This window comes from Podarcis muralis, chromosome 7 (assembly GCF_964188315.1).
Source record: "Podarcis muralis chromosome 7, rPodMur119.hap1.1, whole genome shotgun sequence".
NCBI lineage: Eukaryota > Metazoa > Chordata > Lepidosauria > Squamata > Lacertidae > Podarcis > Podarcis muralis.
The window spans coordinates 61115863-61139910 of record NC_135661.1 but is presented as its reverse complement, the minus strand read 5'-3'; the positions used below and the strand labels follow the sequence as shown (position 1 = coordinate 61139910).

The 24048-nt window shown below is 45.0% G+C and overlaps 1 protein-coding gene across 2 annotated transcripts in view; it reads left to right on the top strand.

The window, feature by feature from the left end:
• The window catches only part of CSMD2 (CUB and Sushi multiple domains 2), a 477324-nt gene extending 454678 nt beyond the window's left edge, over window positions 1–22646 (top strand). For both annotated transcript variants that reach the window (XM_028738980.2, XM_028738982.2), the window contains 14 exons: window positions 4186–4362; window positions 5524–5703; window positions 6765–6938; window positions 8089–8262; window positions 9225–9298; window positions 10681–10792; window positions 12297–12476; window positions 13655–13720; window positions 14727–14888; window positions 16142–16254; window positions 17812–17899; window positions 18339–18471; window positions 18925–19103; window positions 19975–22646. In XM_028738980.2, coding sequence (XP_028594813.2) covers window positions 4186–4362; window positions 5524–5703; window positions 6765–6938; window positions 8089–8262; window positions 9225–9298; window positions 10681–10792; window positions 12297–12476; window positions 13655–13720; window positions 14727–14888; window positions 16142–16254; window positions 17812–17899; window positions 18339–18471; window positions 18925–19084 — 1793 coding nt within the window. In that variant the 3' untranslated portion in view covers window positions 19085–19103; window positions 19975–22646. The remainder of the gene's footprint in view (window positions 1–4185; window positions 4363–5523; window positions 5704–6764; window positions 6939–8088; window positions 8263–9224; window positions 9299–10680; window positions 10793–12296; window positions 12477–13654; window positions 13721–14726; window positions 14889–16141; window positions 16255–17811; window positions 17900–18338; window positions 18472–18924; window positions 19104–19974) is intronic.
• The last annotated feature ends 1402 nt before the right edge of the window (window positions 22647–24048 follow it).

Sequence of the window (24048 nt, the reverse complement as noted above, 5' to 3'; positions counted from 1 at the left end):
CAGAGCCGCACACGGAAACGCCATTTACCTTCCCACTAGTAAGCGGTCCCTATTTATCTACTTGCACCCGGGGGTGCTTTTGAACTGCTAGGTTGGCAGGCGCTGGGACTGAGCAACGGGAGCGCACCCCGCCGCGGGGATTCGAACCGCCGACCTTTCGATCGGCAAGCCCTAGGCGCTGAGGCTTTTACCCACAGCACCACCCGCGTCCCTAAAATGTCCTATTAGAAGCCTCCTAAACATTTATATGCAGATTCTTATTTTTATTTTTAAAAAATCATTTTGTGTCGACTGTTGTTACATGTAGAAAAGAAGAAGTAAAATCAGGTAATCCGGTGTGATAAACCTCAGGCAACCTTTTCAGGCAGATGCTGTTATAGAAATACTTAAAAATCAATCAGCAGAAGCCACAAAAGCCGGAGAGAGGCAGGGAAACGACACGCAAGAAGACCCAAGCGAGCTCATGCGTCTCCCTGGCTGATCAGAAAGCCGAGCACTTTGCAAATGAGTTGGAAATTTATTCTGAATTGATGTAGCCAATGACGCTGTGTCCCATTTATTAATATACTGGGGTCTGAAGGGTTTGATTCCTCCCCGTGCTATCAAAAATGTTCTTTTAAAAAAAAATTGCTTGAGCTAGGGAGGAGTTATGTACATTAATCTCAGGATAAATAACTTGTCAAGTTCAAAAGCAAGCAGGAATACAGATCCCAGGCAAGACTTTTTAATCACAGCTTTATGAATAATAGGAATATTATGCCCCTAATGCGGATCCTTTAATGTTAGGCGCTTACCGATCAGGGGACAGAAAGTAATTCATAGTGATGTGTAGTTCACAGGCTCTTCTGATTTGTATTCAGGACAAAGAGAGCGGAAGGAGAAGGTATTCGAAGGGCTGACGTCCAAATGTGAATCACAGAAGGATGTTGTTAGCAGGCAACCCCAAAGAAAACCTCCTAGATCAGCTCTCTGACTTTACTTTCCTAGGTCTGACCTGCTTTAAGCAACTCAGAGCTCCACAATGGCCATGACCTCCCTCTCTTCAGCACCTCTTTCTCTATGGGCTGGAAACGGGGGTGGGGCAAAGGGAGAGAAGGCAAGGAGGTTGGCAAGGTACAAATGCACTGGCAGGAGTGGCAGATGGGCTTCCCCTGGTGCTTCCACCCCACGCCAGCCTCCCCAATGTCTCACTCTTCCCTCTCTTCCTCCCAGTAATCCACAGCGGCTCACCTGCCAGGAAGCTAGTTTCTGCGTCAAGTACCGGCTGCCCTCAGGTCCAGTGGAGGGCTATGGCCTGTCCGCAGCTTTGAAGTCAGATTCAGCTGTTAGTAAGAAAAAGAGAGATCCAGCATTTTAGCATGAATTACATGCTATCCTCGTTTTGAGTGGAAGTTACATTCGAGAGCCACATGCACATTGGCAGAGCACACCTAAGCCTGCTCTGCCCTGGCACCCCTGTCCCCCCCCCCTTTCCATGACATCTTTATGACATTTTGGGGCTACTTCTGGGTTTGGTGGTGTGTGTGTGTGCACGTGATCACACATCATTTGGACACGCCTAAATTGCCCGTTGCCTGTACTCCTAACTCGCGCAGTTTTGTATGCTATTCAGCCTAATATACACATTTTGGCAAACCAATTTTATATAACAAAATACATTAGTGCATGTTATTTTCATTAATACAGTGTTTTTCAACACACATTTTACCCTGTTTATAAACAGTTGTATTCACATTACTTGGCTTGGGAACAGCATTGCAAAATTCAGAGTAGTATGAATTTTGAAGGATGGTTGTGTTTTGGTTCGCGTTGTGCTTCATGGAACTTGGGTTAGGTAGGTTCGCCTTCATCTGCAGACCAAACTGGGTTTCTCGTCCATCCCTGCTTCTGCATAGACATGGTTAGGATTCCATTGTAAACCCCCAGACTTGTGGCAGTCTGCCACCAACCCCTATGACCTTTAAAGCCCTGAATGGCCTCAGCCCAGTATACCTGAAGGAGCGTCTCCACCCCCATCGTTCTGCCCGGACACTGAGGTCCAGTGCTGAGGGCTTTCTGGCAGTTCCCTCACTGCAAGAAGCAAGGTTACAGAAAACCAGGCAGAGGGCCTTCTCGGTAGTGGCACCCACCCTGTGGAACGCCCTCCCATCAGATGTCAAAGAAATAAACAACTATCAGACTTTTAGAAGACATCTGAAGGCAGCCCTGTTTAGGGAAGCTTTTAATATTTGATGTATTATTGTATTTTAATCTTCTGTTGGGAGCCGCCCAGAGTGGGCGGGGTATAAAGCAGTTGGTGGGGAGATGCAGCTTCCCCAAGACCAACATCTCCTGCTGCCCCACACCCTCTTCCTCCAAGTCATGGTGAAATGGCAGGGACGGGGAAGGGGCCGTAGCTCAGTGGTATGCAGAAGTCCCAGGTTCAATCCCGAATGGCATCTCCAGGTAGAGCTGGGAGAGCTACTGCCAGACTTGGTAGACCACGTTGAGCAAGATGCACCAATAGCCTCACTGAGCATAAGGCAGCTTCCTACATAGGAATAGGCTTCCTTCTGGTCTAGTTCATCTGCAGTGAAAAGAACAGCACTTACTCTCTGGTGGGATTATTAATTTGAAGTCTTTTTTCTATAATTATAAAAATTCACAGGGGAAAAAAGGATTTCTTTTTTTAAAGGGGGGGGGGATCCCAATCAGTATTTCAAAGGCCACAAATGGTTTGAAATGAAGCGAGTTAATTAATCGCTCTGCGTTAGAAGTCTGCTGTATTATCTTCTCTGCTTTATGCGACAGAGGCTGCCTTGTATCCCAGACCCATTTTCCGTGCGCAAGTGTCAGGCTTCATTTAACTTTAATTTCCAGCAATTTTTAAACATGGAAATGGGCATTTTTCTTTTTTAAAACAAAAAACGAGTCAGCCAGCCAAAGCTGTCCCCTGTCCTTCTCCCAGTTTCTTTCATCCGAGCATGGGAGCAACTGGGCCAGTGGTGTGGGGACAAATGGACATCACGGGATCTCACAAAAATAGTTTTCAATCGCTGCTGCTGCTGTTTTCATCGTTGATTTGCACATTCATACCCCCGACTGGATTTCCAAAGCAGACTTTTGTTCAAAATCAAGCCCCTTGAATGCCACAAAAGGCTGAACACATTTTGAAATCAATGCCGCTGTGTTCTCTTTCAATTGGCAAATGTCCCCCTGCTCCGTATTCTGATATGACCGTCAAAGGTACATTTACATTGCCCGAGTGTGTTGCTGTTGTTGTCGCCATCCCTCTCCCCCATGCTGGCACGTCTTGCTTTGCATTTCAAGCAAAATGTAAGTTACTGTTTAATTTTAAAAGTGTGTGAAATAGCCAGCTCCAAGCAAGGACTTTAAAGGGCGCTGAAGGCTTTCAACAGCATTTTGTTCCAAAGCAGGCTTTCAGCAAATGCATTGTAGTGTCTTGTTAGGGAGCAATTGCAGGGTGTTGTTTCAGCAGCAAGGAAAACATAAAGGGGAGCGAGTGGGATCAAAAATCCTGAATAAGGATCAGGTAAAAGGCCAGATTTCCTGTTCTTGAGCCTTCTAGGTTGATAATCTTTAATACATATGTTTAACTGAGGAGATGAAGGTCATATTTTCCACAACTCCTGTGCAGAAGCTCATATTCTTTAAAAGCCACCTGATCTGGAGGAAGCAGCATTTGGAACCTTCAACAGGAGTTCTAAAGCCAAACTTCTCAGTACCAAAACGTGGCTGGACTGGCTATGTCACAAAGGATGTTGGCATGTTGAGGAAACTTAACTGGGCAGTTACTATATATAAAGGAGAGAGGGAACCTGATTCCTTTGGAAAATAAAGGAGACAGCTGTTCATTTATTTGTGTTTTCCTATACATTTTTACAGCTGTTTGGTCCTACACATCTTGTGAGCAGATGCAGGACTCATCCAGACTTCATTTTGCACCATGCTTTCCAGGCACAGGTCCAAGTGGTTTATTTTCCTGTTTTTGGACCTCAACTGCCATCGTCAATAGCTAGCAGGATGAAGGGATTATGGGAATTGTAATGCAAAAACAACTGAAGACCCAAGTTTGGGGAACCTTGTCCTAAGTCAACTACATACACCAATCTAAATGCTTCTAGAATGTAGCTTTCATAAGTAACCTTTGACACTTCTTGTTTTACCTTTATTTGGTCATTGCAGTTATATCTTGTGGAAACCCTGGGACTCCCAGCAATGCAATAGTGACATTTAATGATGGCCTGGTGTTTTCAAGCTCCATCATTTACAAGTGTCGGGATGGCTATTACTCCACGGGGGTGCTCAGCAGGCATTGTACGGTCAATGGGACCTGGACTGGAAGTACCCCAGAGTGTACAGGTGAGTAGCTCAAGAGCAGCTGGGAGCAATCCAGTAAGACATTATATATACAGTGGTACCTCGAGTTACAAACACTTCAGGTTACAGACTCTGCTAACCCAGAAGTAGTACCTCGGGTTGAGAACTTTACCTCAGGATGAGAACGAAAATCGTGCTGCGGCAGCGTGGCAGCAGAAGGAGGCCCCATTAGCTAAAGTGGTAACTCAGGTTAAGAACGGTTTCAGGTTAAGAACGGACCTCCAGAACGAATTAAGTTCTTAACCAGAGGTACCACTGTACACTGACCAAAATTTCATCCACCTTGTCTAGTCCTCCCTCTTTTTCAACACCAATTAGCCAGATGCCATTGGAAGAGTCCAGATCAGGCTCTTAATCTTAATGATGAACAATTGAATAGCCATACTGCAGTTTATTTGCATCCACCACTCCCATTTGGTCCCTTCTTTTTCTATATCAGCCCTCTTCAACCTACTGCCTTTCAGATGCTTTGGAATGCCATCAGCCCTAGGCGGCATGTACTCAAATGGGGGGTAGGGGTGGAGTTTGAATCATAAAAGGGGGTGAAACTCTCCCCCTTCTCTCTTGGTTTTTTTTTGGGGGGGTCACTTCAGCTCCTTTGAAGATGGTGGCTGTAACCTTCACACAGAGAGATACAAAGTACCCCCGTTTTAAAGGACTTTTGGGGTAGCTGCCACTAAAATATAGCCACTATTTCCTGGCAACCACAATTTCCTCCTAGAATACTCCCTGCAATTAGACTTTTTTTTTTAGTGGAGGGGCTGGGGGGAATGGCAGACACCAGCTAATCAGAACCATAAGAGAGCTTCAGTGATTTTCATGTGCTAGAAATCACATAGGCACCCAAAAATCAGTGAAATGCTTCCTCTCATTTTTGCAGTCTGTGAATAGGGCCACAAATTATTTAGGTGTGTGTGGCATTTTAGCTTAGCCTTACCCAGCACATCATTTAGGAATTAGGCAAATGACCATTCTCTGCTTTCACCCACGCAAATCTGCAATCTGGAGAAAATACAGGTTTATATTTAGAACTGAAGTGAAGATTTGCTCATTATATCTCATTATTCAGAGGCCAGCTTTGCAACTTTGCTTTGGAGACATTCTGAGAATGTAACCACTTTATGTGTTTTTCTTCCCACCCAGTTATTAACTGTGGGGATCCTGGAGTGCCAGCCAATGGCATTCGGTTGGGCAATGACTTTACCTACAATAAGACTGTCACGTTTCTGTGCATGCCTGGCTACATGATGGAGACAGACAGAGCCTCTGCTTTGACCTGCACCAAGGACCGGACATGGAATGGAACAAAACCTGTCTGCAAAGGTAAGGCCTATTTGTTCAGCATCTTCAGGATTAAGGTTGTTGTTTTTTTAAAGATGCATTGTATGCCTGGGAATATAATCTGAGATTTTCCAAAGAAATTTGGATTGCAGCGCTTGATATGGACAACCATTTGTCAAAGTTGCAATTATCATGGTTGCACACACAGTAAATAGGACAAGGAGAAAATTACTATTCCTTCCATGGGTTTCTGACTGGGTGTGCATGTGTGTTGAAGTCCACTTTACCATACAACAGATGTTCCAGATGGCCAGCTTACTGTATGGCTGGTTGCATGTATGCTGTGGTCATCTTGTCCCCTTGTTAATGGGGGCCATCTATATCCATGCAGTGTTTGATTATTCCCTTTCCCAAGTGGAAAGGGCAGACTGGGCATTTGTGAAGTCAATTTCCTTTGGAAAAGAGAGACCTGGTGGGTTTTTGCTCTTCTCTTTTAAACCAATGAATGCCTATCTGCGAGGGCCGCCAAATGAAGCAGTGCTGGTTTTGATGGTTAAAGCTCCAAACAGTTTGGGGCCATGTTATCTGAAAGATCACCTCCACTAGTATGATTCTGCCCCAGGCACTAACTTCAACCTCATTGGGCCTGCTTGCCTCCCTTACTTTCTTCCTCATGGACAAATTTATGGGGACTGTGTACCAATGATGGCTGAGACCAAAGATAAAAGTAAACTGAGCAGTGAAAGTGATTGTTGTACAATAGACTGCGTCCCAGTCATGCATTCTCTATTTAGGCAAGCAAGAAACATTACTGCAGCCCTTGACTGCAGTATTTAGAGAAGGCATGGAGTAGGAACAGTGAAGGATGTTGCCGGAGGGGGGGGGAGCCATGGTTTGAGGAGAGAGTCCCAAGGGCCTGACAGAAGCCTGGATATGACCCCTAGTGTACTTTCCCACCCCTGGCATTATTCATTCTGGATGCTGAGATCTAATCTGGATCCATTCCATTGTCTGCCAAAACGTTGGGGAGTTGAACCACTGGATTCTGCTCATCCCTGATGGTTACCTGGGAATGAATGTGCCCTTTTGTTCTCTCTGCCCAGCTATCATCTGCAAACCTCCTCAGGTTGTCCCCAATGGAAAAGTTGTGGGGTCAGATTTCAGCTGGGGATCAAGCGTGAGCTACAGCTGCCTGGAAGGATACCAGCTATCCCTGCCCGCAATTCTGACCTGCGAAGGGAATGGATCATGGAGCGGAGAACTTCCGCAGTGTTTTCGTAAGCATGCAATCTCAGCTGTGCTGTAGGGGAAAATTGGAAGTGGAATGGGTGGGACATATTTCACTCCAGACATTACCTGCTTTGGGCTAAGGCCAGGACCCAGAGGCCTGTGGAAGCACCACTGAAGTAACTTGAGCCCAGACTTCATGCCATTTCCCAAATGTCCCTGTCTATCAAAGGCAGAGCGGGTAAGGTTACTTGCTTTCCCAAAAGGGAATCAAGGCAGGAGAGAAATGGCAGGGTGCAGGCTCTTGCAGCGGAGCAGGGGGACCTGTAAGCACTCCCTTGGTTCAAGTGGCCCAGCCTCAGCCCACCCCACTCTACTCTACTTGTGAGTCCTACTTAACACACAAACCGCTGATCCAAAGGTGTCATCAAATCCACAATTTACAACCCATCCTCTTCGTTCTTGCACCAGAGGGAAATGCTGGGTGGCATTTGCTGACCCCTTTTCAAACCTGCCTTTCATTTAGACAGAAAATGAGAAGCTAAGCTCTGTTTGCAGACTTAGCCCTTGATGCTGAGGAAGTGTTTGAAGGCTTGCTAGATGCTAAATCCTTCTCCAAGCGCAAACTGTGTGTGATTGAACAAGCTTTGATTGTTTCTGTGCAGAGAGAGTTTCATCGGCCCACACCACCGCTGCATTGGCTTCTCTTAAAATAACTTGCCATAGGAAAGCTTGGCATTAAGGTGCCTTCTTCCCACCGCCCTCCCCGGACAATGGCTATCAAAAGATTGAGGGTGGGGGGAGCTCATGTACTGCGCACCTCCCCTCACCTGTTGTAGAACAAAACAAGATTTCTTGTTTAATGCGGTGCCACATGATGACTTTCCACTGTACAATTGAAGATACATTTTAAATGTAAACCAAAGCAGGGGTGAAAAATGGAAGCTTACCTTTCATTCTCCTTCAACTCTTCTGCTAGGAGATGGTGGGTAGAAGGAAATTAATTAAACAGTAATTGGTGACAAGGCAGAAGTGTACTGAATGATGCTCGCCTACCCCTCATGTCGGAAGCTGATTTTTCTTTAACATTGCAGCTCTATGTGGGATGTGTCTATAATCGGAGGATTCATTTGAGTTGGGAATCGTTTGCCTTACTGAACTGGTCACCTTTGTTAAGGTAGCCTAACTGCTCTGTTACAGCCGTTTTCTGTGGTGACCCGGGAATCCCAGCTGAAGGGAGGCGTGAAGACCGGGGCTTCACGTATCGCTCCTCTGTCTCGTATTCCTGTTTGCCTCCACTGGTGCTGGTGGGATCAGCAAGGAGGTTCTGTCAATCTGATGGATCGTGGAGTGGAACACAGCCAAGCTGCATAGGTAAGAGGGCATTTTGGTGGGGCATTTCACCAATGAAAGCTATGAGCCAGTGAGTGCTGAAAGTGGACAACAAAATGTCTAGAAGGGGTGTGTGTGTGTGTGTATGTACACACACATATACATATATACATATGGATGGGTGTGTGTATATATAGAGAGAGAGAGAAGGGGAGTGAGAGTGATTGGTATGGTTGCTAGACCAGGGTATGAGACACCTGACTCCTTGTGTGCCTCCCCTACTGCAGTTGATGGGATCTTCAGTCCTCTCCCTTTCCCAGTCAACACCTGAGATAAGATCTTTGTCTCAGGCTACTACTTTAAATATCCAGACACACAAGATTGGGGGAGGGCTCATGGAGCCTTGTAGTGTAAAACTGTCAGCCCAGAAGTTCCCAGTGCAACATTCATCAGAACCATAGGGAAGAATGGCAAACCAAATTCAGTTTGGTTTGGATTTAATGGGAATCTACCTATTTTGCACTTCCCATAACCATCATTGAACAAAATCAAAGCTATCCTTCATGACTCATACTTCTCTGAATTTAATGATCCAGTTATCTAAATAAACATTGTGTGCAAATTTGTGTGTATTAGGGGGAAATGTGCATTTTATGATTAGTGAAAATAGCATAAAATTGCATTCTGTTAGGGGAAATTGCTTGCAAAAATGCATACATTAGGTAACATTGTGTATAGTAGGAGAAAGTCATACCAAAATGCTGGTGGACTTTCATGAAGGATTCTTTAGATAAATCACAAACTGATGTGGAGAGCTGAACTTACAACTAGAAGGATGAGAAGCTGAAAAAAACTGAAATTGACAGATTCACCCATCCCTTTGCCACAGCTCACTTGTTGGAATTAAGCAAGATAAATGGAGATAAATAATGCTAGATTAATAGTGTCATTAACTCTTCCCTGCTCTTCAATCTTTTACTACATTTCTGTCTGCTTCTAATCAGACTCAACACACACAACATGTATAGATCCTGGTGTGCCCCTTTATGGAATGCAAAACAACTCCCAAGGTTATCAGGTAATTATTATTGCCTCTTTATTGATCTAATTTTATTCTCTCCTCTCTCTAAATGAACTCCTTTATCTGCCTGATGCATAGTATCTCTCGATCCTTCCATCAATTTAATCTAGTCTCCCTTCCTCCCTTCCACATAACGTTTCTCAGACACAGAATGATTCCTTTGATTGAACTGAAGTGCAAATGTGTTGCATATGAAGACCCTACTGAATCCAAACGAAAGGCTTACCTCATGCAGCATCCTGCTGCCCACAGTGGTCAACCAAATGTCTCTGAGAAGCACATGAGGAGCAATAATTGTTCCCAGCAACTGGTGATTCACAGAGATGTTGACTCTTTGTGACTAGTGGCCGTCACTACCATTATCATTCAGGGATTTGTCTTGTCCTTCTTTTGAAACTGTTAGCTGTCAATATATCCTGTGGCAGCAGATTCCATAGGTTAGCTGGGTACTGTGTGCAGAAGTACTCCCTACTGGTCATGGTGGTCACCTGCGATCTCCAGGATCAGAGGCAGCATACCAGTTGCTGAAGAACAACAGTGGGAGGCAGGGCAATTGTGGTCCAGTTCTGCTTTGTGGATTTTCCAGAGGCAGCTGGTTGTCCATTGTGGGAAAATGGGATGCTGTGTACTAGATAAACCTTTAATCTGATGCTGAACCTTTAATCACCTGAACTGAGGTAGGGGCTAAACCAACCCCTGCATCTAATGACTACTCGTCGCTCAGAATTAAATCCGCTCCTCTCCTCCTCCCTTGACAGTGGGATGCAAGTGCTGGTTCTCACAACTTCCTATTTCTGTTGCCCTTCCCTTCATGTGCTGAGCGCCATCCTGGTGTATATACCTGTTTATTGATTATTACATCTTTATCCAAGAAACTTAGAGCAGCATGCATTAGACACACAATCCAAGGCTGAGATAGAATGACTGGCTCAAGGTCACCCAGTGAACTTCTCTGCAGTCCAACATTCTGGCTACTGCTATGCATGGCCTTTCGTAAACTGGGCTGGCACAAGATATTGTGCTGCTGCCACTGCCCCCACCCCACTCCTCCTCTTCGTTTTAGCCCACTTCCCCCCTGCTTAGGTTATTTCTTTCACCCTAACTTTAACAGTAGAGTCCCTGCTGCACTCTAAAAAGCACCAATTATTTTTATTATTATTTATTTGGAATACATATACCCTTCTCAATAGTCCAGAGAGGCTCTCAAAGCATCATTCTGGGAAGGGTGGCTGCGAGAGTGCCTGAGCTGCCTAAAGATGCCACCTGAAGTTTATTGGGCCACATCTCACAGCTTGCAATTGCAGGCAGGTTCCAAGGCTGTAAAGGCTGTAAACCCCTTTTCTTTCCACCTCTCAGTCCCTGTTTCTCCATACCAACAGATCGGGAGCATCGTCTATTTCAAGTGCCACAAAGGATACCTGTTGCAGGGCTCCACCACGCGGGCTTGTCTCCCAAACCTGACATGGAGTGGAATGCAGCCTGATTGCATCCGTGAGTATTGCAGCCTGATGTGAAGCAGAATGTCTTGGCCGGCTTTTGGGGTGCAGCCTGCACTAAAATCCTGGGGTTTGGGGTGTGTGGTGAAGCAAGTCTCCTAGACTGCCTTCAGATTTTGTAATGGCCCCATGAAAAATGTACGGGTTGGTGGTCTGGAAGCCAGTGGCTTCCATCCAGGCAAGGAGTCCAGCTGGGAAGCAGATGGGCCAGAAAATGATGAAGCAGGGATTGGCATTCTGAAAGCCATTCATAGGAAACTTGCTTAGATTCAAGTGTACACTGTCTACACTGGCTGGCAACTGCTCTCCATAAACCCAGGCAGATGTCTTTCACAGCCCTACTGCTGGAGAAGCTGGGGGTCAAAGCATATGCTGTGCCACTGAGTTCTGCAGCCCTTCTCCTTATATTCCTCTCATGGTTAGTGAGCCTAGTGCTCAGAGTAGCAGCACAATCGCAAGGGGAGCTTATGACACTTTTGCCCTTGTGACATCTTCCACTTCCACTCTGGCAAGCAGCTAAGCTTTGATACAGCAATAAGGTCTGGGGAATAAACAAAATTCCCACTGGCCATTCTTAGTTTAAGTGCTCATCCTTTTGCCCCACACTTTCTAGGGACATGTCCACGTGTTCCACGTCCAAGCACCTTCCTTCCTTCCTTCCTTCCTTCCTTCCTTCCTTCCTTCCTTCCTTCCTTCCTTCCTTTTTCCCTGGTGATATCCCTGTGAAAACCCACTCTTTAATGCTGAATCAGAACAAGCAGCAATTTGGGCTTTCTGTGGAATTGTTTTCAGAGATAAAGTGTGGATTTTCATGTGGAAAGCACTGGGGCAAAAAAAAAGTGCTCAGACACAGAGCTTTGAAGCACAAATCTGTGTCTAGAAACATGGCACAAAAGGAAATAGGGGTGAGATCTAAGAGGTTGCATTTATCAGAGGGTGTGCTTTAAGCCAAAGTCTTAAAGTCCCTGTGCTTTGTGGCTGAGCAACACATTGCTCTGACTGAGGCAGTAGGCCAGAGTCAGCAGCTTTAACCCCAGAGCTTACAGAGATTTTTGGTGCAATACCACTCTCTGGCCATCCACACTGGGGGTGCTGAAGTGCAGCTGCTCCCTTACCTGTTAAGCTGCAATGATGGTTCAAAGAGTAAAGCTATTGTACCCTGCTCGGAAACAACATCATTAAGTGGTATATAAATAATTAAAATAAACAAATAAGTTTCTGAATCCCACTATCAGAGACCCCTGGCATCTTACAATGAGCACCTCTTCCTGACTGATCTCAATAGGACTGGCTTGAGCAGCTAAATCATTTTTTGGCAAGGGGGAAGCTCTAACCAGTGGGTCATTTGCAGCTCACAGGACCTCCCCATCCAGCCCAGCAGCCTCTCCTACTGGGCCCTCCTGCTCCTTAGAAATGATGTCCATCTCCATAACTGTATAGAGTTTATGTAGGTGTAAATTGTGTTGAGTTTTCAGGGTACTCTCTTTGTATAATTCTAGCTCACACTTGCAAGGAGCCAGAAACCCCATCCCATGCCAACGTGGGCGCTCTGGACCTGCCCTCCCTCGGATACACCCTGATCTACTCTTGCCAGAGTGGCTTTTACCTGACCGGAGGATCAGAACACAGGACCTGTAAAGCAGATGGCAGTTGGACAGGGAAGCCCCCTATTTGCCTTGGTAAGCATTCTGTGATGAGGCTGAAATTTGTCCTTTGCCTGCAGACTCAGAGAGAGAGAGAGATCGCAAGATCGCATTTATATCCTGCACTATCCTGGCCATTCATTCATTTCATTCACACACACACACACACACACACACACACACACACACACACATTACACCACCCATTCTTGCCTCTGCCTCCACCCAATGCTGGGCCATGCATTCCCTGACCTGCAGGTTCCTCAAAAGATATGGGCATCCATGGTCCAAAAAAGCTTCCTTACTCCTCCCATAAATTGATCTCTCCTCTGTGGATTTGGCTAGTCCTTTAAAAAAAAAAAGCCATTTAAGAAAGGCCATGTCTTCTGAATTATGCACTGCAGAAAGAGTTACTTCCTATTGCCTGTCATACACAGGGGAAGAAAATCCTCCGTCTTGTCTCTCCCCATTCAGTGTTGCTTGCGTCCCAATCGCCAAGAGGTGAGAGACTCTAGGTGTTCCACTGCTTTCCCAGGGTTCAGTTTTCTTGGAATGACGGCCAGTGAAGACTGTGGTGTCTGTAGGATATATGTTTTCATATACACGTAAATATAGCTTAAGCATAAGATAGAAGGGCTCACAACATTAATGCCTCAGCAGATCTTGCTTCCCCATTAGCTTTCCAGGGAAGCCCCATGTCACAGTTTTGGGTCCAGCACAGAGTAGATAGGCCTCTGTGTCTCCAGCTTCCAGCACCAGCCAAAACTCACAAACCAAAAACTAACTCCTAGGATGACTTGATGCCCAACAAGGTGTGTGCAGAGGACATGGCTATCCCCCTCCTGGAAGCATATCCAGTTGTCACTATGGCAACATCTCTTCTTAGCTAACTTAGCTGATGAGGCCGGTCAAGACCACCTTGAAAAAGGAACTACTTTTACTGATTCAGCAAGCTCCCTCTTATAGATTCTAGACCTCACTGGATTACAGAATCACAGGTACCCAGAGGTATCATCCAGACTGACCCCAAAACCTATAACAACAATTTTATAGATCTCTACCAAGAAAGCCCCTGTAGTCTTTCACCTAACCCTTCCCACCCCAACAATGTTCCCCTTTATTCAGAAAGGTCCTCTTGTATCCTCACATGTTATGGCAGACCTGTGTGTTGCGCTGCTTAGAGAACGGACCTTTGTTTGTCTCTTTTTTTATAGCGGACATCCGTCCCAGTGGGAGACCAGTGGGCACTGCGAGGGACCTGCCTCTTCCCAAGGTGTCAGGTACTGCTTTCCTTTATTAAAACCTTAGTACCAAATTTAGAAAATCAGCTCAAACAAGAAACGGCACAGAACCCATTCCACTCCCCCAACGGAATCAGTGCTTGCAAATTTATGCAAGTGGAATCAAATAATTAACTGATTAATAGATCAAAACTCATTCCATTAATCAACTAAAATACTTTAAATGAGTGCTCTTAATTGGAAGTAAAGGAAGATAAATTCACAGATAAATGAAGCTTTTTTTGCCCCATATGCGCATTAAAGTTGTAAGCACCAGTATAAAGTCTGTGTGCTCGGTGTACTGAATGATCTCAGTGTAAGAGGACCAGGTAGTTTTAGTGAGCAATGCAGAATTAAAGGGTAAGCCACCCCTTCTGCTATCCTGAACCATATCCTAAGGCTTGAGTCCTATTTGCCCCATATCAATATACCTTATAATAATTCCTCTAAGTTATGTCTCTGCAGATTTCCTAGCAACCTTGAACCCAAGTGGTGAGCAAAACCCTTTGTGCTCATAGATATAGCTCTGAAGGGATGTGTCATCTGCACCGTATGCTAGGCTGCCAACATTTTATAAAGTCCTGCTTGCCTATCCTTGTGCTCCTACTTCACTTAGTTCACTTCACTGGGAAGGGCTGGCCTAGGGGTGCTAACCAAATTCTCCTTAAGAACATAGGAGGCTGCATTTGTCAAACTATTGGTCCACCTAGCTCAATATTTTCCACACTGAGCAGCAGAGACTCTTGGGGATTTCAGACAGGGGTATGTCCTAGCCTTACCTGGAGATATCAAAGATTGACCTTGGGACCTTCTGCATGCAAATCAGGTGCTCTCCCACTGAGTGGTACCTCTTGCCCTAGTTGCAATACGCTCTGCATTCACACACCATACCACAGTTCCATGGAAACTCCATGGGCAGTTTCAATTAGTATGAAACTGAAGGTCAGGCAATTTTGGCTAACCATTGCCATCTTGTTGCAAATGTTCTGCCTTTCATTGTTCCTAGTTCCTGCTGACGTCTTTGCAAAGAACTCCTTTTGGAAAGGCTCTTATGAGTACATGGGCAAGAAGCAGCTGACTATGCTCTCTGTCACGAGTTATGACCCAGTCACCAGTAAAGTCAATGCCACCTTGAAAGACCACAGTGGTGTGGAGCTACAACTGTCTGGTAGGTCAGCTTCTGTATATCCCCATTTGCCACAGGTGATGCAGTCAGTTGCCCATCCGTGTTGGGTAATAAAGAAGTGGGAAAATTCCATACTTCACTTAATTAGCACAATATGCAGTGTCCTACAGATTTGGTTGTAATACAACTCACATCATCCCTGACCATTGGCCATCTGGCTGTGGATAATGGGAGCTGCAGTCTAATAAAGCCTGGAGAGCACCACATTGGCTACCCTGCAGTATGCAGTACAGCGAATTAATAGTATATTAATGGAGCCAGGTTATGGCTAAAAGTGTAGGTAGCTATCTCCCTGCCGAAATAAGTGCAGCATTTGGCCAAGGCTAGGGAACCTGCAGCCTTCCAGATGTTGCTAACTCAACTCCCATCATCCATTGGCCATGCTGGCTGTGGCTGATGGGAGTTGCAGTCTAGTTGGAGGGTCCACAGGTTTCTCATTCCTGCATCAGACCAATTAGGACCCAGAAACTGCTGTTTCCTTGGGTCCCTTGCAATAAAGTGTGTAGAGTCGTGAACTGCAGTGATCCTTAGTCCTCCCTGCTCAGGCATCTAACCAACAGTCAAGGCAAAACAAGTGATCAAAGAGGCAAGCTGAGGTCAGCTTCCAGACAATCCACTGAAACTCTATTCATGGTTAGGATTTTTTTGCCTCCAAGATGCATTGCTGCGCACTCACTCGCACTTACCTTTGTCTGATGTTTCATCACCCATCCACCTTGTTTGGAGTGAGCTTTTTGGAGCTCTTAGGAATTTCACCATCCTGAATAATTCAGTGCTGCCTGAAGACAGGAGCATCTGAAATAAAATGCATCTAAACTCTAGCATTGTGCAACTGGAGAGTGCAGGTCCAGTGTGTGAAAAAGCTTGTAAGTCTTCTTCTCCAATATCACTAGGATATTACCCACCACTGTCACTTTCATTCTGTCTCTGTCAGGGCTTGTCCACACTTTGGCTCATCCTCTGTCCAGAAAGCATGGGTCCAAGTTTTCCCCTTGCCCCACTCCTTTTCCAGGGAAAGCCCACTCCTTAGTGTTAAATCAAAGGAAACGGAAATCTGGAGGAAACCCAAATTGTTGTTTGTTCCAAATGAGCACTAAAGAGTGATTTTCCCCAGGGAAAAGCAGTGAGACAAGAGGAAGTGTGAATAAGTCCCCCCACACACACACTTTTCTTTTTTGCTAAGAGAAGCCACAAGCTCTTGAAGGACCAACCTTCTCATTGTATTCTCTTTACAGGTATTTACAAAAGAGAAGATGTCCACCTGCTCCTCCAGGTGTACCAGATTACAGGACCGGTGGAGATCTTCATGAACAAATTCAAGAATGAAAAGTGGGCTTTAGATGGTCATGTAAGTATTAGCACAGCCCAGTATTGTCTTGTTCATTTGGCCCATCCACACATTACGCTTTCAGAATTTGTCTGAAGTGTTCCAATGGTAGCTGTATAGAGCTGCGGAGGGTGGGGGGGAGTAGGGATGGGAAGAAGAAACAGCAGGAGCCATTGCACTGGGAGTCTGAAGAAGCAAAAGTCAACATAAGATTACTAATTAGAGTAGTGACCTCCCCCTGGTTGCTATAGTTATGGAATATCCTCTCCAACACAACTCACTGGATTCTATTCCACTTCACCAGATTTTAGCTCCTAATCTAGTATGATCACCAATGGTTTCCCATCATCTTGGGAAAAAAGTGGCAAGTGGGATGCTGCAGGGTTCTGTCCTGGGCCCGGTGTTGTTCAGCATCTTTATAAATGACTTGGATGAAGGAATAGAGGAGGCACTCATCAAGTTTTCAGATGACACCAAACTGGAAGGGTCAGCTAATACCTCAAAAGATAGAATCAGGATTCAATATGACCTTAGCAGATTGGAGAACAGGACCAAAATTAACAAAATGAATTTCAGTAGGTACAAAGATAAAGATATATACACTCAGGCAGGAATAATCAGATGCACAAATATAGGATGAGGGACACCTGGGTTGACATGTAAAAAAAAGATGATGATCTAGGGATCTTAGTAGACTACAAGCTTCAGATGAGTCAACAGTGTGATGCAGCAGCAAAAAAATAATGAATGCAATTCTAGGCTGCATCAACAGAAGTGCCCAGATCAAGGCAAGTAATAGCTCTGTTCTATTCTGCCTTAGTCAGACCACACCTAGAATACTATGCCCAGTTCTGGGCACCACGGTGGAAGCCAGGCCTTATGAAGAATGGTGGAGGGAGCTGGATGTGTTTAACCTGGAGAAGAGAAGACTGAGTGGTGATATGATAGCGGTCTTCAAATATCTGAAGGGCTGTCACATGGAAGATGGAGCAAGCTTGTTTTCTGCTGCCCCAGAGGGCAAGACCCAAACCAATGAATTTAAATTACAAGAAATGAGATTCCAACAAAACATTAGGAAGAATAGTCTGACAGTTAGAGCTGTTCAACAGTGGCGATCTGCAGGGACTCACTAGCTCTGGCTCCTACATTTGTCTCTCTGACCAGCATAAGCATGAAGCACATTGACAGAGGAGAATCATGCATACTTAGTTTCTGTGCTGGTCCAACCAGCATGAGCTGAATCAGTGCCCTTTGGGTGGCTGATTGAGCACCCAGACCCAACACTACACTTGAGCAGTTTCAACATTTGAAGAGACTGCTCAGGAGGGCTGGATTTGCTTTCAGGATGAGCAACCTGCTGTGTGTGATCAGTTCTCTTTGCTGTGGGCTCCATATCTTTGCTGTCAAAATGTATACTTTCATCATTTTTGTGCTGTTACGTTGTTTCATTGAATAATTATTTGGGGGCTTTTGGAGAAAAAGTCTAGCAATCTATGCTAAACCACCCTCCAAAGCCCAAAATCTTTATGTAATCAGAAACATGGGATTCTGCAGTTTGTTCCTCCTTCCCATACACAGGTCACTCCAGAATCATCGAGTGGGACGTTTGTCTACCAGGGGTTTGTGCATGGCAAAGGTTTTGGGCAGTTTGGCCTGCAGAGGCTAGGTAAGTTATCCTGCCTTTGTGCAAAAATCCTATTCTTTAAATCTTTTACTTGTACATTATTTTAATACCAGTATAACTATTTTTTCTGTAATTTTTATACAGCAATGCAATGGGGAAATTTTCAGTTCAAGCTGTAATGTATAAAAGGTTTGATTCTGATTGGCTAATAGAGGGAGTCTAGGCTGAGACAAACCTCAGTGCTTTCTGCTTGCCATAGTCTTTACCTAATTTGTTAGTTTTGGCATTTATTCCCCTTTTTCTTACATATAGGGGATTCCAGTTATCTGCCAATATTTTCTGCATAAGTTATGCGAATTGAGCAAATATCTATGCAATAGTGGGCACATGATGAGGGATGAACCATCCAGACTCAGAACCCCCAGCCTCTGTCTCCCAGCAAAGCATGGCGTGTGATTTAATGGCACATCTTCCTTTTCAGACATCATTGAACGAGATGCTGAGTCTATAGGACATCCATTTGCATCCAACAGCAGTTCAGTGGCAGCTGCTATCCTTGTGCCTTTCATTGCCCTGATTATTGCAGGGTTTGTGCTCTATCTCTACAAACACAGGTGAGCAAACCTGGGAGCAAACGGAGGGAGGCAAGAAAGCAAAATACAAATTCTGTATTGCTTTCCTATCTCTGTGTTTGTGTGTGTTCTTAACCAGTCTGCCAGTCCAAGTGGAGGGGAGAAAAGCAGAGAGAGGCTGCGTAATCTTCCCTGTTTATTGTTATTCATTAATTGCTTAAATGGGCTTCGAAATCGCTTCCCGCCAAACTCTGTCCCTTCCTGCTGGGGAAAAGATATGGGCACCGTGTATTTTTTACTCTGATCAGGGGCGGGAGGGACGCCAAGCAAAATAACATACTTAACCTTGTAGGGAGGAGAGTGACTCTGCTTGTCTAAAGGAACTCCCGACGAACAACCAATATCTGATCAACCATGCTCAATCAAAGTAGCCTCTCTGCTGGCATGCCCTGCAGGGCCATCTCTGACTCCTCTTTTTGGTTTTGTCTGGTACAGAAGGAGACCGAAGGTGCCATTCAATGGTTACGCTGGGCATGAAAACACCAATGTTCGTGGAACGTTTGAAAACCCCATGTATGACCGCAACTTGCAGCCGACGGATATCATGGCCAACGAGGCAGAGTTTACAGTCAGCACCGTGTGCACTGCGGTATAGCACTTAACAAACCTGCGCAGTAAGTGCCGTGTTGTTCAGCTGTTCCCAGTTCATAAGTGATCTAGCGTTTTTAATTTGCAAAGTATTTGCTGCAGTTTCCCAACCTTGTTATTGGTGACTCAACACAGGCCAAAGACTTCCTAGATCTGGGCCTCTGCATTAGGACATAAATTTCAAATAAATAGGGATGGGATGCCCAGTAGTGACTGGCAGTGCAGTGCAGGTGGATTGCTGCATTGCCAACCTGCTTTCCTAACATTGTGCATTGTTGCTGCTTATCCAGAGGGAGAGGGGGAGGGGCAAGGCAGCAGGAGCTCAGCGTGGTGTGCCTGCAACAGCAAAGCCAATACAATGCTCCTGCCCACACTGTGCCAAGAGGGAATGATGTTAGGGTGTTGAGAAAGCAGAGCAGCAATGCAGCAACATGGCCACACACAAATCCCACCAACTACTACTGGCCATATCATAAATCACTCTACTTCTTAAGCTTCCTCACAATCCCCATTTAGTTTTTTTTTGTCTCCAGATGACTATGCTCGGTGCTTGATGGAGTCCACGTTTGGTGTTACTTTTATGATGGTTTGTAGACACCTCAAGGTCTCCTTTCTATGGTAATATAGATGCAATGTAAATATTTTCATAAATAAACGGCTGTTTTGGGTAAAATTACTTGGTTTATTTAGGTTCCACAAGGAAAAAAATGGTAATCAGATTTGAACATGACTGGACATAATTCACACCACTTTGGAATAATAAGCAGGCAAGGATTAGTTATAACCCTTTCTTAATTTTAGAAACGTAGAGGGAATTAACAGCCAGCCCATTGACAGAAGGTTAACTCTTTTGTGCTGTGGATCCAGCCTTGCTTCTTGTTTTCTCTTCCTCTGCAGCATTCTCCAGGGACGGGAGTCTCGCCAGTGCCCGATGTTCCTCCTGGTTCATCTTTGCCCATGATCATCCCTCCCAGAAATGTTGGGGCTGTGGAGTTGATATGGTGCCTTTGAGTTGATCCAGAGAGAGAAAGAGAGTGACTGCCTTGCTGTTCATCACCGTTCCACATCCTCATTGCCTTCCGTTCCGCCCTGCAGCCGATAGTCAAATCAACCAAAGCACCCACTCCAGCCCTTGTGTTATGACCACATGGGAGTGGATCCACCAACACGTCCCCCACCTCTGAGCCTTTTTCTAGCTGATTCTGGCCAATTTTAGAACCCAGAGACCAGAGGTTGTCCAGCTGCTTGTTTTTGGTTGATTATCGCCTTCTGGGGAATACATCGTGACCTGGTAGGGAAATCTAAGAGCGTTAAATTGCCAGAGGAAGTGAAAGACATGCAAGATGAAGTGGCTGCATTGGGGCTGACGAGACTTCCTGGATGCAGAGAGTATGGGGCACAAAAGCACCCATCACATTGAACTAAAGCAGCAGGTTTAGCAAATGGAGAAATGGTTGCTTCATATGTGTTCATTCTCTCCTTCCTCCCCCATCTCATGTAGGTACTTCATGCTAATAGCCTAGTTCAAGGACTGGAGGTTTCTGCAAAACCTGCCACACACACCCAGACTCAACCCACCTCATTCTGTACTTTAAAATAACCTCTGCTTTATTCTGTCAAGGTCAGCTGCTTGTCTTTGTTCCAGGTATAAGGCCAATTCGAACCCTGCCTTTTAAACCACAGCTGCCATTGTTGCTTTGTCCTTGCTAGTGTTGACAGGATTGTTAGAGAGTAAGGACCATGCCAGGGACCTTTCTTGGCATAGGGGATGGGCAGCCTTATTTGCACAGTTGTCAAAGTTGAAATTGAAGCATCTTTCCCTAGCTAGCACATTCATTGCAGGTCGGTCACATTTTGCCAGCCCTTGAACTACAATATTTTGTCGCTGGGGAACAATTTCTCACAAATGCACTTCCCTTGCTTTTTTGAATAATGCCCTGAGGAATATGGCAGCATGAGAGTCATTAAGTCCTTTTGGTTACTGTATGTGGCCTCACCAGTGTCTAAAAAGGCTAATTCATTTTGTTCTGACCCCCCTCCCTCCTCATTTAGATTCCTTTTAGGGAAAAAGAGGCTGAGCCCCCACCCCCCAAAAAAAAAAAATCTGTACCACCATAGTAGGGTTGCTCACATTTCTTTTACATTTATTTCAAAAAAATGCCTGCAGCATTGTGAAACTGCTCTCTTCTCCATGTTATTACATTCTGTGCATCCTGCTGGAGTGCACAACTGCTCTACTGAAGTGAGAACCTGAACGAACCCACTCAGCCCCCATCTCTTGCTACAAGGACAGAATCTTGCACTACTAGTCTAGATTGGATTTTTACTCTTGGCAATAGACTAGAGACTTTGCATTGTCGAGAGCAGCCCATTTGTCACATGCAGTCAGATCCATCTAGCTCAGTGTTGGTTATAGCAGTAGTCTGCCAGGGAGAGAGTTGGTTGGAAATATTCTCTTTGACATCTATTTACCTCACTCCCCTCACCCCACATGCAGAAAATTTCAGAGAGTAGAGGGATAAGTATAAATACAGCCCTGCAATGCCCCACCTGCAGTCTGAAGTGGTACAATTGAGAACACATGTTTGATGTGCCTCATCTACTGAGCATCCATCATCAAGCGATCAAAGGTATATTACAGTTGACTGAACATTAAAACCTCATCTACCATTTGTGTAAACTAGGGTAGATGGGCCCCATATTTTCCCAGACAAAACAAAATTGGGATTCGTGTAGGCATTTGGGGCATGGTTTAAAGCTGGAATTTACTCTGGCTGCTTAACAAACTTGAGGCACAATCTGATTAAACTGGAGCATGCTTCAGTCATGTCCAGAAGATTCTAGATGTAATCCTGGATCCACCTGAGAGTATAGAATAAAATTGTAGCATTGGAAGGAACCCTGGGGGGTCATCTATGCCAACCCCCTGCAATGCAAGAATATCAGCTAAGCAAAGCTCCACTAAGCATCTATGACAGGTGGCCATTCAACCTCTGCTAAAAACCTCAAAGGAAGGAGACTCCATCACCTTGCAAGGGAGTCCGTTCCACTGTCAAGCAGATCTTACCATCAGGAAATTCTTCCTGATGTTTAGTGGGAATCACCTTTCTTACCAGCCTTTCAGGAGATTTTTACAGTAAGAACTTTTGAACAGCAACCCCATGATAAGAACTCTTTGACCTTTCCCCCAAATAACATATTGTATAATTTCCATGCCAAACGGCTTTAGAATTCCAGAGGAAACTCAAAGTGCAGGATTGTTTTACTGTGTGCAAATACCATTACATTTTTTAATCCCTATAAAGGAGCACAGGTGTTTAAATTCTTTGCCATCTACCCCAATAAAAGGGAGAAACCGGCAGCATTGACTTTCACCAGTATTGTTGGGTTTGGTTCAAGCTTTCAACCTGGAAAGCATGCTTTCGTCGGAAGATGCCATTTGGTGATAGTTGGTTTTTTAGCTGAGACTCACAGCAAGGGAGAAGACATACTGGTGCCTTAACACACACAACCAGGTTTGGGCAGAACCAGGGACAGTAAAATCACAATCATGCCTTATCCCCTTTTTTTTTTAATTTTTTTGCAGGGAACAAGTATATTTTGAGTAAATTGTCAGACAGCTAGTGTTGAGGACTCTGAATTAATTTTCACCCTTTTCATGTCAACAGCTTTGAGCAGGAATGTAGCCTAATCAGGGTGAATGTGCACCTTCGCCCCTTGTGTACTACTTAGCAGTCTAGCATTCTCCAAATACTGATTTGGTGATATATTTTTGTAGTAGTGCTGATTTCTCTGAGCTGTTTGGAACTGAGAGTGTGGGCAGTTCAGGAAGAGTAGAGTCAGTGTAACTACTTTGGGCATTCTGTGTGGAAGCTCCCATCAGCTGGGGACAGAAGCAGAAAGGAGCAGCTTTCATCATAAGAAAGAAACAATTTGCACATAGAAAAGTACTATAGTGAGTGTCAAGAGAGAGAGCCAGGCTAGGGATCTTTCCCCTAATGCATAGGTTTCTACATGCAGGGCAGTTTGCTTGGTTTTAAACCAAGTAGTGAAATATTTTCATAACCATGGGAGGTAACACAGTACAGCTTGTTTAAAAGGGCAAGTTTGGACACTCATTCTGCCATACTGAGCTACAACAAACCAACATTCACTAACTTTTCATGCTAGAACCCAAAGTCCCCTGCTTCCCCAACTGAAGCCCTAAATTAATGGTGTTTCATAGAACAGAATCATAGGGTTGGAAGGGGCCTTGTAGATCATCTAGTCCAAATCTCCTGATCTGCAAGGCAGGCTATAGATACAACATCATTCACAGATGGCTGTCCATTCTCCTTAAATTCCTCCAGTGAAAGGAGACCCCAACACCTCCTGAAGCAGTCTATTCCACTCTGGCTTGTTACCATTTTTCTCCAGAGGACAATGAGTTAAAACTTCAGGGATTCTGGCTAAACTTTTGACATGGGTAACAGAGGGCTAATAATTGCATGTGGCAGTGCGAATGCTTCCAAACCCATCCAGCACCATGCAGCAATACCCCTGAAGTAGCATGTTTAAATTATTGTCTTGAAGGAACTTTGTTCCACTCGCCACTGTTGCCATCATGAGTTTGCTTCAGAACTTGCCTCCCCTCTCCCTGGCTTTTGGGTCACTCTGGAGCTACTTGGCCAAAAGCTGTGTTCTCTTTTACAAATTCACCTGCTCGCTGAACAGCACGGCCCGGGATCAGGGAGGATGGAAGCTGTTGTCCACCAACATCTGGAGAGTACCAGCTTCCCCTGCAAACAGCATCTTGCATTCTCATAGGGATTAAAACCAGGGGACCTTCTCAGCCTAGCCTACACTACACTTCTGAAACTTGCTGAGATAATGCAATAGAACATGGTTTCCAAACCGTTCTTCAGGACTTCTCCAAAGTTCCTCAGGAAGATCAGCAATGGCGAGCAGCTTGCCCACAATTACTGATCTCTG